Here is a 12,311-nt window from a genome sequence, read left to right as displayed (position 1 = left end):
ATAGGTGCAGGTGTGTTGGTGTGTGTGTGTGTGGTCTCAGGTACAGGAGGGAGGGGTGTGTGTGTGTGTGGTGCAACAAGGTACAGGAGGGAGGGGTGTGTGTGTGTGGTGCAACAAGGGGCAGGGTGTGTATGTGTGTGTGTGTGGTGTGTGTAGGTGCAGGTGTGTGTGTGTGTGTGGTCTCGGAGTACGCAAGGGGCAAAGCACTCCTGTGTGGGTGCTCTCGTATAGAGGGGTGTGTGTGTGTGTGTGTGTGTGTGTGTGTGTGGTGTTGTGTAGGTGCAGGTGTGTGTGTGTGTGTGGTCTCAGGTACAGCAAGGGGCAAAGCCCCTGCTGTGTGGGTGCTCTCAGGTACAGGAGGGGTGTGTGTGTGTGTGTGGTGCAACAAGGGGCAAGTGGGTGTGTGATTCAGCAAGGTGTGTGTGGTCTCAGGTACAGCAAGGGGCAAAGCCCCTCGTGTGTGGGTGCTATCAGGTGTGTGTGGGTGGGTATGGTGCAACAAGGGGCAGGGGTGTGTGTTTCTGTGTTGGTGTGTTTGTGTGTCGTATGGTGTGTGTAGGAGTGTGTGTGTGTATGGTGTTCTCAGGTAGAGCAAGGGGCTGAACAAGGGTGTGGGTGTGTGTGTGTGTATGTGGGTGTTCTCAGATAGAGCAAGGGTTATGTGGGTGGGTGTTCACAGGTAGAGCAAAGGGCTGAGCAAGTGTGTGTGTGTTGGGGGGGGGGGTGGGATGGGTGGGTGGGTGTTCTCAGACAGAGCAAGGGGTTGAGCAAGGTTTATACAACAATGGATTCTACGGTTGTGCAGGAGAAAGGAGAAGAAAGCAGGAGAAAGAGAAGGAGGTATAATGGAGAGGAGGAGAAGATGGAAGCAGGTGGAATCAAGGGTGCCATAGGTCTGAACCTGTGTTGCTGCTTCTCCGGTGTGCAAGTCGCAAAGATGAGTTGCAGGTTCGATTTGGGGAAGATGAGGTATTTCAAGGTTAGAAGTTCCAACGGTAAGAATTTAGGTTGAAGATGGGTTGGGGTCTGAAGGGTATTTTTTACATTTTATCCCACTCGGTTAAGTGAGAGTGATGTCGTTAGTTTTTGGGTTCAAACTCAAATTTTAGGACTTAATGGGTTGACAATAATACTGGGTCCGACACGGGGGGCGCTGAAAATTTCCCATAATCTAATGTATAGTGTAACTATGCCGGGAAAATTAGCTGACTTTCCTACTAAATTTGTAGATTTTCCTTCATCTTGATCCCCATTCAAGAACACCCTCGATCTGGTTTTCTTCGTCTCCTACTCCAGAAATCACGAATCCTATGTAAAATATTTATTGTTAGAAAAGCAAAATTCTCAGTGATCCGATGAACATGGCCTGGTTCAGAAGGCTCATTCATGTCAATTCCTCCATTGGCTATTCAATTAAGCAAAGAAACTTGAACCCATCTTCTCCTTTCCTCCTCACATCTTTGTCCCATTTCAGCACTCAATCGACACTTCAGAATCCATCCTCAAATGATTATCAGCACTCCGGTCTTGGGCCGACGAAGCCCGGTGAGAAGCCGCGGGTTCTGGTGTTAGGTACAGGGTGGGCTGGTTGTAGGCTCATGAAAGATATAGACACCCGTATCTACGATGTTGTTTGCGTGTCGCCTCGGAATCATATGGTTTTCACTCCTTTGCTGGCTTCCACCTGTGTTGGTACGCTTGAATTTCGATCAGTAGCTGAACCCATCGGAAGGATTCAACCGGCCATCTCTCGGGAGCCTGGTTCTTTCTTCTTTCTTGCAAATTGCAAGGGACTTGATACTGATAACCATGTGGTTCGTTGGTCTTTGCTTCTTTATATTTGTTCCAGTTTTTGTATTTAGGCATTGTTTCTTTACTTCTGGTTAATTGATCTGGAGCTAAAAATTAAATTTGATTGTGAGTGCACTTTAACAATCTTATTTTTGTGGTTTTGATTTGTTGGTTCTGAGTTCTTAGTCAAGTATCCCATGGAAAAACTGGGTATGCAAATTCAAGTGGTACTATTGAGGAGGAAATTTAGAAAATATTTGTACTTTTTACACCACATTTTGTAGTTCTAGATTGGGGGCAGCAATTATTGTTTGCTTTATGCAGAATAATTGGGTGGTCTTTGTAGATTGCTCATGATTTTTTTCAAAAGGGAAGGGGAAACAGAAAAGTTTTAGGAACACTTGCCTACAATTTTTTTATTTAGGACTCTGTCATCTGATAAATTTCGTCCCCTCGTAATCATTGAAGAATTCTACCTTATTCTTCTTTACCCTATTCATCTTTTGTGATGAGAAACTACCTTCGTAACCCGAATTGAACTGGTGTGATAAATTTGCACTTTGCCTTAAAACTCTTTGTTTATTTGATGGCATTTAAGGTGCACTGCGAGACTGTAATGGAAGAGAACACCCTGAAGCCATGGAACTTTAAGATCTCATATGATAAGTTAGTTATTGCATCAGGAGCAGAGGCATCAACTTTTGGAATCCATGGTGTGAAGGAAAATGCTATTTTTCTTCGTGAAGTTCATCATGCTCAGGAGATCCGTAGGAAGCTACTCCTGAACCTGATGTTGTCCGATGTGCCTGGTACTACTTCCTGAATATTTGCAGTATTAGCACATTAATGCTTTTGAGGCTCAGCATGAACTCTCTTGGTTATGTACATTGGGATGAAATTTTCCCATTTAGTTACAGTAATTTTTATGCAGGAATCTCAGAGGAAGAAAGAAGTAGATTGTTACACTGTGTTGTCATAGGAGGTGGTCCAACTGGGGTTGAGTTCAGTGGAGAACTTAGTGATTTCATCATCAAAGATGTTCATCAAAGATACACCCATGTGAAAGATTACATCCATGTGACCCTGATTGAGGTTTGTGAATGCAATGTCAACAATCAAGACATCAGAATCGGATTTTGTTCTTAAATTTTTTCTCGTTTCATTGGAGTTTGATTCTGTTGGGACAAACACCTGCTTTGGTTAAATAAATTATAAATGACCCACTTTGGGGGAGTCAAAAGCTATGTTCATGTAAAACTAAAGTTTTTCCTTGTCATACAGGCCAATGAGATATTATCTTCCTTTGACGATCGCCTCAGGCAATATGCTTCTAAGCAGTTGACTAAGGTGAGAGGTGTTTACTCACATCAGAATATAAAGAATTAGCAGCTACTTTACATTAACTATGTTGTTGATATTGATCCCTTGCTGCCTACATATTTTTATTTATAATCTGAATCCTTTTTGCCTAAAAAATTCATTGGATTTTTCTTTCTAGAAAGACCATTGCTCATGCTTTTTATTCTGTGAAAATTTGTATTTAAAGCAAAAGTTGTTTTCCATAGGAAGAGGTTTCATGGAGAAAACCAGAGAATTAGAGGGAGACGAGGTCGTGGGAAATAGTAGAGATGTTGTACTGGAGTTGTTTTTTTATTTCCTTTTTTTCTTTCCAATTAAACTTGTAGTTCAAGCCAAATTTATTAGCTAGAAGAAGAGGTCTCCTTGAGAAACCAGAAAATTAGAGGGAGACAAGGTGGGCGGTAGTAGAGATGGTTTACTTGAGAGTTTATTAGATAGATCAGGGCTTTAGGATAGAGGTTTTATGAGAGAGATTCAGTTTTGGAGAAGTCAGAGGAATCAGGATTGGGAGATTAGAGTGAGTTTTCAGCAGAGCCGGCAATGAGATTAAGTGAATGATTGAGAAAGGAAGAAACATCAAGGGGATAGCTCAGTTGGCAAGGACCAACACCTCACAATTAAGAGGTCATGAGTTCAATTTGTCCTTGGGCCTATCTATTAAAAAAAAAAAAGATGGAAAAATCCATATAATTTACTTTAATATGGAGATTTTTTTATTAATTTGTTTATTTTTAAATGGGGTAAACTGATGATATTACAAAGAACACAACATGGCCTGACTGCAACGGACGTGTTCCAGAGCACAAAGACTGGTCATAAATGATGTTGACTCTCAGCCCCATCGATTGTTTACTAAGTAGGTAAGATCTGACCCTCATCCTGATACACTGCTTTTGGCCAAGGTGTCAGGCAAGTCAGTGGTAATCTTGACCTCCAATGGAATGAGCAGTTCAACTCAGAAGCTGATGTCCTAGCCACAATGATGTAAAGAGGATATCCAGGGGGGCTTGCTCACCAAATTCATCTAGCCAATGGACAACTGGGAATTGCCCTCGACCTCAAGCTTTGGAAACTTCTGGCGCTCACAGTATTGAGTCCTTTGATAATGGGAAGCACCTCAGTCCAATCTGAATGCCAACACTATGAGACCTTGGAACACACAAAGAAATTTCACCAGTCCAATCCATCCCCCCAACCCATGCCGGAGGGTCCGGGTTGCTCATTGAGAAGCTGCAAAAACTTAGCTTCAATTTACTCCACGGACAGGAGGGGCCCACATGCCAGCTAACAGCATGAGAATGTGAGAAAATAACTTGGTAAATGTCTAATTAACCTGTCTTTTAGCATCTTTGAAAGAGATCTGTCACTGAGGGACAGTTAGCCACTCTGATGGCCATTATCCCTATAATCCCATCCAAAGGTCTAAGGGAGCCTTAGAGCATTGTCATGTTTCTGTCCTCCAATATAGTCCTCTGCATTGCTCCAAACAAGTGTCTCTATGAGAACTCTCCCCTTTTTGTGGAGGTGAGAACGCTCAAGTCCTAATGAACTTACTAGATTAAACCTAGCCATCCATGCATCACAAATTGCACCATGAAGCTTTACAATGTTAGAGTTGATTTGATACGCCTTGGAAAGTAAATTCAGTGAATCCAATCCGGTTAGATTTATGAATCAAGCCTCACGTAGTTCTAGGGTATAACAAATATTTCCAACCTTTGGAAGGGGAGAACAATTATCTTGAACACCACAAGCGCAATGCCTCTTAGGGAACTTAGCTCTTCCGCAACCTAGCAACACAAGGGATTCCACTAAACGAATCACTGCAACTCTTGCAGAAAGAACACGTAGAATTCTATCTCTCACAATCACTCCAAGGGTTCACAATCCTAATTCTCACAACACAAAAGAAGAGTGAACACACTACCATTAGGGAAGAAAACCCTAATGGTAGAATGCACCCTCTTGTCCCTCTCCCCCCTCCTAATTTATTGAAAACTACAAGTAGTTTCCTTATAGAATGCACTCTCTTGTCCCTCTCTTTAGTTTCTAACTTTGGATTAGAATCCTCTAGTGATACAACTTTCTTTCTCTCCAAGTTCATTCTATGTTGAACCCCTTAATTGCTAAAAATAAGGAAGAGGTAGATCCCATTTGGTTATCTACCTTAAATATAATATTGAGTAATATCTTTAATTCCCAATTAAAGATATTTACCATAACTCTTATATCTCCAAAAGTGGTAGTTAATTACGTTTAAGTCTCTCCACTTAACATATCACATAACAGACCTAAGGGCATGGAAATAATTATTGACACCATCCTAGCCTGTCATAATTTCATGAACAGAGAATCTGAACCGTTGTTTGGACCACCAAAAAAATTCCAAAACATTTATAAAAATAAATATTAATATTTCCCTTTGTGTGGCTTTCAGTTTTCCCTACTTTGTTTTGTTAAGGATCCATGTAGCTGACCCCATTTAGTTGGGATAAGGCTGAGTTGTTGTTGTAATATTTTCAAAACCTTTTGTAAACAATTTACAAAATGTGCCACCGGATCCGGATTTCATCGAATCATATTCAAATAATCTTTCTCTTTGATATTCTCCATGAGGGAAGTGGATTCTATGTCAAGCGTCCCTTTCGTTCACAGCCAAAGATCATGAATCCAGAAACTGATATATAGTCCGACATCAAGCGTTGGTACCCCAAAGCCCATAATGTCTAATTGCAACGATAAGGACTTCTCAGGTGTAGGGATCAATCGTAAGCACCAAATAGTCCATTCAAGATTCTCATGTGATCTAGTTCAATGTACACATGTATGCACACTCACACTTGTGTCTCGGAATCAATATTCCTGAGAGCACACAGTGTGAGGACCATATGAACAGAATGCCCAATTCTGTCCCTAGTCATGAACAACTTTTAGGTTAAAACCTAAGGACAACAACCACCCATAAAATCACACAAATTAATTAAGTTTAAACCATCTAAATATGGATTTGATGGACACAATTCCATCAGACAATTCACCATAGTTGTCAAGGCATCGCCTAGGTGACAAGGAGGTTCTTGAACATCTAAGTGACCAGTTGCCATCTCATAAAAAATAAAAATAAAAAGTGACGAGTTGCCATGTTGTTCAAGGTGCCCAGCCAGATAATAAGGGGAAAGAAAGGAAAAATGAGGAAAAGGGGTAAACAGGAAGGAAAGAAGGGGCAATGGGGAGAAAATCCAAAGGGAATGGAAAAATAAGAAGAAAAATGGGGACAAGAAGTAGTAGCAGCTGCCATTACCATCAGAAAGATTGCAATGGTAGCCACTGCCACCATCATAGTAGTAGTAGGAGGGAGGTATGGAATTTATGCTGCAACCACATCCTCTTCCACTGTTGACATCAAAGAGGAAGAAGACCAAATGGGTTTCATTGGTTAAATTATAACTTCAAAGAAGACATTCTTTGATTTTATACATTCCCTCATATTCACAAGCAAAGAAATACAATTTTCATTTTACATATAAGCCACCAAAATTACATCTTATTGGATAGCAATATCATATTATACATCTAAAATCCTCCTTGGGACGGCCACCTAGGCGCCTGACCACCGGGTATGTTTGCCTTGTTGCCATTAAGTTCTTCTCAAGATTCAATCCAGCAGCAACCGAAGAGAGTTCATCCCAATATGTCTGAACTACAATGAGGTAAAAATATGCTTTGGTGTCCAGCTGCTACTACCACTATTAGAAGTCCAAAGATGAGAAGAATCCTGTTGGAAATGCCAACAAAATAAATAAGGTTCTGGTTTCTTGCGTGGTCCACCTAGGAAGGCCTTCCTGTACAGCCCTATTATATGCCAAATGCTAGATCAGGTTGTGCCAAATTCTTTGTCAGGTAGGCCATAGGGATCTATGTTCACATGTCAAGTTTCAGCCTCTGAGGAGTTGGTAATGTGGCAAAATAATGCTCTAAAATCCGCTAGGGAAAGGAATCTTTTGGAAAATGGTTGAAAACATATGGATGACTAATAGTACAGGGAAAAATTCCAATACATGGAAGGGTATATGACAGAATTTGAATCTGAGATTTAACACATGGGCAATCCTGACCATACCCTCTCTATCCAATGGTCACAGTTGCCACATCACACCTCCAAGTGCTCCAATTAGTTGTACCACATAGGAAGGCCTTCCTATGTGGGCCATGTAAAGAACTTCTTGTCCAATAAATAACATCCCAACCAACCAAACTTTATCAAATTACTTGTCTCAGACCCAAACACTACTAAGTGAAGTCAACTAGTAATTTGGGCTCATATATATCTGAACTTCCAAAAATACTCCAAAATGTAATGAAGGAGAAAGGGAAACAACCAGAATTCAACGAGTGTTCTCATCATCTATGACGGCTGCCTCCTATATAATGACTCTCTTTTATGTGGTTGTCCAGGACCAGAATATGTTTTCATTTGGCTCCCACCTAAAGTTTGACCATGTTGGCTGGGCTAACTTGACAGATTTGTCTCTATTGAATTGTTTCTGTTTCTGGTCATCTGGTTTCTAAGTGACCTGAATCCCAACCCAAATTGATTTTAGGGTCCACTCTCCTTTGTCTTGTGAGTTTTGATGGTTCCCTATTTCCGTATTGGATTTCCTATGGGTTTGGGGAATTCTTTACTAGAAGGACTACTAAATTGCATTCTTGTAAAAGAAGGATCGAAAGGCAGGAGGGGGCACATAAATCCTTGTGCATGTGTCTGTGTGTATATGTCTTTTTGCTTCTTTTTTTTTTTTGTGGTTCCCCCCTCCCCCTAGCTTTTGATTATTCTTCTATGTATCTGCAGTGACTTAGGTTATGTCTCTAATATCTTTTTGAAATGAAGTTTCTTATATCAATTTGTGTTCCATAAGAACTATTTTTGAAGTTGTAAACAGTCCATTTCCTTAGCATTAATATACTTTGCATGTTTCAATATAAACATGCATGCATAAAAGCATAAACATTTATGGTGTCTTTACCATTAATTTACTATGCATATGTCCTTTCAGAACTGATTAAATTTGTCTTTTGCGCATCCTTTTAAAATTTATAAGTGCACTTGCTTGTGTTTATCTGTTTTACATATAGTTCTCATTTGTTGACTGAGGGCTAGTTCACTAGGTTCAACTCTGTGAATTGTTCACCCATTCAGCTTGAAGACTATGATAGAATAGTCAAAGCAAACTTTTCCAGATCACACAAGCTAAGAACTACAAAACAATCTTCTAATATGTGTGTCTATATACTTCTGTCCTTGTTGAAGAGTTGCTTTGAGCAAAGGCTTCTTATTCTTAGCTTTATCCCAATTTTCAAGGCAATATTTTCTAGTTTTCTGCCTTTTGTTCTTGATTTGAATTTGTTTTCTTACTAGGAGAATCAGATGTCCTTTTTGCTGATGAGCTACTTACATTTGCTCCTAGTTTGGAGAAGTCCTAGAAGTCTTGCATATTTGTTGATTTTACTCTGATTGAGGCTTTTTAGCTCTGTCTATTCAGATATAGGCACATGAAGGTGGGGTTTTGATTTACTGGAGTTGGATTCAGAGAGTTTCTGAAAGCCCAGTATATCAAACTGACCTGTTTGATGAAGTTCGTATGATGATTTTACAAGTTTTGACAGTATATGGTTGAATAGTTAGCTTTAGAGTCTATCCCTCCATGCTGATTAGTAGACCTACTCTGGTTCCATTTATTATTCTTCCTTAGTTCATGGTTTATTGGCTTCTGCTTCCACTACATTTAGTATCTCACTGTCCAATGCTTGAAGACTGCAATTGTCTGTAACTTGTAGGACAGCATCTTCCCAAAAGTTACCTAAGTAATGTGTCATATCTGTCCTATCATGATTAGTTGGGCATTTGTTTCCCATTAATAAACTTTGCATTTCATATTTCCAGTCAGGTGTACGTCTTGTCCGTGGAATTGTAAAAGATGTTCAGCCACAGAAGGTTATTCTTAACGATGGAACAGAGGTTCCGTATGGGTTGTTGGTGTGGTCTACAGGTGTCGGTCCCTCTCCTTTGATAAGATCTCTACAACTTCCAAAATCTCCAGGTGGAAGGTACATCATAATTCTCTGGAGCAGTGCTTATTATTAGAATTCATATCTTATTTACATTAGCTCTATGAAGTTCCATTTTACGAAAGCTTTATGTGATTGTATGCAGGAAGTTCATCTCTAATTATTTCCATCAATGTTAACAGGATCGGTGTTGATGAATGGTTGCGTGTTCCTTCCGTGCAGGATGTGTTTGCAATCGGAGATTGTTGCGGATTTCTTGAAAGCACTGGCAAACCAGTACTTCCAGCTTTAGCTCAGGTCAGTGGTGGAAATTGAGATCTTTAGATTTTCTATCGCTTTTGTTGTTGAGTTTTTGGAGGCCAATTTGATAATGTTTTTCCTATTTCTGTTGCAAAACATATAAACTGCTTTGTAATGATATCAGCACCTTGGAGAACCAGGAGAGAGAGAAAGAAGTGGAGGATGATAGAAATCAAAAGGGGAAGAAAACTGGGTAGAGCCTAATCTAAACTACTTAACTAGGAAAGGAAACATAAACCCACGATATGGAGGTCTATGAACACCCATGGACTACCAACCGAGATACATGTATTCTAACACTCCCCCTCCAGCTGGAGTATATATATATCCCATTCCAGTTTGGAACAACTTTAAGAAATGCAGGTCGAAACAACGGCTTCGTTAACATATCACCAAGTTGATTGCCGATGTTGACAAATGGAGTTGAAATGATCTTTTGCATAACTGCATTCTTCACAAAGTGACAATCGACCTCAATATGTTTGGTCCTTTCATGAATACAAGATTGCTAGAAGTGTAAATTGCAGCTTGTTTATTGCAATACATCTTTATTGGTTTAGGAGCTATGAACCCCAACTCTTGTAGGAGATCCTTCAACCATATCAACTCAGCTGCAGTATGAGCCATAGCTCTATACTCAACCTTTGCACTTGATCTAGCCACCGTAATCTGCTTCTTACTCTGTACAATGTCCGGTAGTCGACCAACGATTGTTGCCAGCTCCAGCCCATGATACTGATTACTGCTATGATACCATGTAGCGAAACCAAAACCTGAAACTAGTACCTGCGAAGTAGAAGAGAGAGAGGACAGGGAAAAAAAAACAGTGGAGAGCAATGGAAGAAAGGGGGAAGAACTGTAGACAACGATAGTTTCTGTCACCCTTATAATATCAACTGATAAACTCTTAGTAAGAAACCTACGAAGAGTGGAAATCTAATTATAAGGAAATAAAGCAACTCTATGACTTATCTCACAGCACAATACGGACACTCCCCCTATCGTGACCTAAACCAACTGAACACAGTACCGCAGGGTCTGACAGAAATACCCCTGCGGTACATGTACATATCTTAACATAGATAAACTCAGTGTAGCTGAGACGAGGATGTTGAGATAGATGTGTGGTAAAACTAGGAAGGATAAAGTAAGGAATGAACAAATTAGTGCTGATTTGGGAGTAGGTCTGATACTTGATAAGCTGCAAAAAAGTCGTTTGAGGTGGCATGGCAATGTATAATGGAGACCTTTAGATGCTCCAGTCCGGAGGAGTGATTTGAATCAGATTGAAAGAGCTAAAAGAGCCAAGGGCAGACCTAAAATGACTCTGGGAGAAGTGGTGAGGAAAAACATGCATAGCTTAGGCCCCATGTCATGTATGGGATCCATGTAGCCAACCCCATTTAATGGGATAAGGCTGAATTGTTGTTGAAAGACAAATTATGCAAAGCCAAATACTTGCTTTCTTACAGTCTAACCCAGGTTCTTAGTTCTTTTTGGGAGATTTAAATGTTCCTTGCATAGTTTGTGGTAATGAACTATCACTATACTGTTTTTCCTAATGGAATGATTGAACCAGGTTGCAGAGCGGCAGGGAAAATATCTAGGGAGCCTATTGAACAGGATTGGTAAAGCTGGTGGAGGGCATGCAAACACTGGAATGGACATGGAACTGGGTGCCCCATTTGTTTATAAACATTTGGGAAGCATGGCAACTGTTGGAAGGTATAAGGCTCTTGTGGACCTCAGACAAAGCAAGGTTAGTTTCTTATCACGTTGTGTCTGTTGCTGTATTATTAAATGATTGGGCTTGCTGACATATACAAATTTTCTTTATCAGGAGGCAAAAGGATTGTCTCTGACAGGATTTGTTAGTTGGTTTATTTGGCGGTCAGCATATTTAACAAGAGTAGTAAGCTGGAGAAACAGATTCTATGTTGCAGTCAATTGGGCTACCACATTTGTGTTTGGTCGTGATATAAACCGTATCTGAAAACAAAATTAGAGGTAACAGATAATCATTCATGGCCTCCTATAATGTCTGTTTTTGGTCAAGTGAAGGTTGAAGTGCAAAATATGAGTATGTTTTATTGAATAGATTTTGCATCCCAAATTCTCCCCCCCCCCCCCCCCCACCTCCAAAAAAAAAAAAAAAAAAAAACTTTTTTTTTAGTCTAGACCAAATTAGAAACTTGGCTGCTGGCTCAAATGTTTTGTTGTTGAAAACAGGATTGTTTGTTGGCTCATTTTTGCGGGTGGTAGGAGTCATGCACTTGAATAGCTGGAGGAATAGAATCAATATGGCTATTAATAAGGGACTCTCTCTCTCTCTCACACACACCGCACTTTCAGATATGTATACGTCTGTCATAGAATTCCTCCAAAACTTGAAAATTGTACATGACATAAGATATTGTCTGTGTTACTATTTCTTCATTTATCTCTGTTCTATTTATCATATTGCAATATTGACAGCAAAATTGTTGGATTTTTGGTTTCACAATGCAATTCTTTAATGACTTTATATATTACATGCGATCTTTGTCAACTCTTCTTTAAGGAATTGGAGATCTCCTGTATAACTGGTACTTTCATTTCCAATTAAAAGGTTTCAGATATTTGAATCAAAGAAGTCCTAAACAGGCACAATTTTCACCTTTGACCCCATTTGGTTCTATGTAAAACCTTTTCATTCCGGAGTTATTTTTTCCTGTCAAAAGTGGAAAGAGATGTAAAGTTTTAAAGCAAAAGTCACTATTTTATGCTTAAAACCCATTCCCCCCCCCCCCCCTGCT

The 12,311-nt window shown here is 40.0% G+C and overlaps 1 protein-coding gene across 1 annotated transcript; it reads left to right on the top strand.

Moving 5' to 3' along the window:
- The first annotated feature begins 1,190 nt into the window (after window positions 1-1,190).
- LOC122671708 (internal alternative NAD(P)H-ubiquinone oxidoreductase A2, mitochondrial-like) lies at window positions 1,191-12,071 on the top strand. The gene is made up of 9 exons (XM_043869090.1): window positions 1,191-1,814; window positions 2,390-2,600; window positions 2,723-2,883; window positions 3,073-3,138; window positions 9,092-9,255; window positions 9,399-9,513; window positions 11,096-11,275; window positions 11,357-11,523; window positions 11,742-12,071. The coding sequence occupies exons 1-8, from the start codon at window positions 1,356-1,358 to the stop codon at window positions 11,507-11,509; spliced, it is 1,509 nt and encodes a 502-aa protein (XP_043725025.1). The 5' UTR covers window positions 1,191-1,355; the 3' UTR covers window positions 11,510-11,523; window positions 11,742-12,071.
- Window positions 12,072-12,311: the final 240 nt, after the last annotated feature.

This window comes from Telopea speciosissima, chromosome 8 (genome assembly GCF_018873765.1).
Source record: "Telopea speciosissima isolate NSW1024214 ecotype Mountain lineage chromosome 8, Tspe_v1, whole genome shotgun sequence".
NCBI lineage: Eukaryota > Viridiplantae > Streptophyta > Magnoliopsida > Proteales > Proteaceae > Telopea > Telopea speciosissima.
The sequence above is the reverse complement of the archived record's forward strand: the minus strand, read 5'-3'. Positions and strand labels throughout refer to the sequence as shown.

What these genes read in the sequence shown, in the direction of transcription:
- LOC122671708 (XM_043869090.1), top strand. Translation starts at nt 1,356, where the DNA reads ATGAACATGGCCTGGTTCAGAAGGCTCATTCATGTCAATTCCTCCATT. An exon ending in TCCATGTGACCCTGATTGAG is followed by an intron (nt 2,884 to 3,072) that starts GTTTGTGAATGC and finishes CTTGTCATACAG; the next exon opens with GCCAATGAGATATTATCTTC. An exon ending in TGGACCTCAGACAAAGCAAG is followed by an intron (nt 11,276 to 11,356) that starts GTTAGTTTCTTA and finishes TTTCTTTATCAG; the next exon opens with GAGGCAAAAGGATTGTCTCT.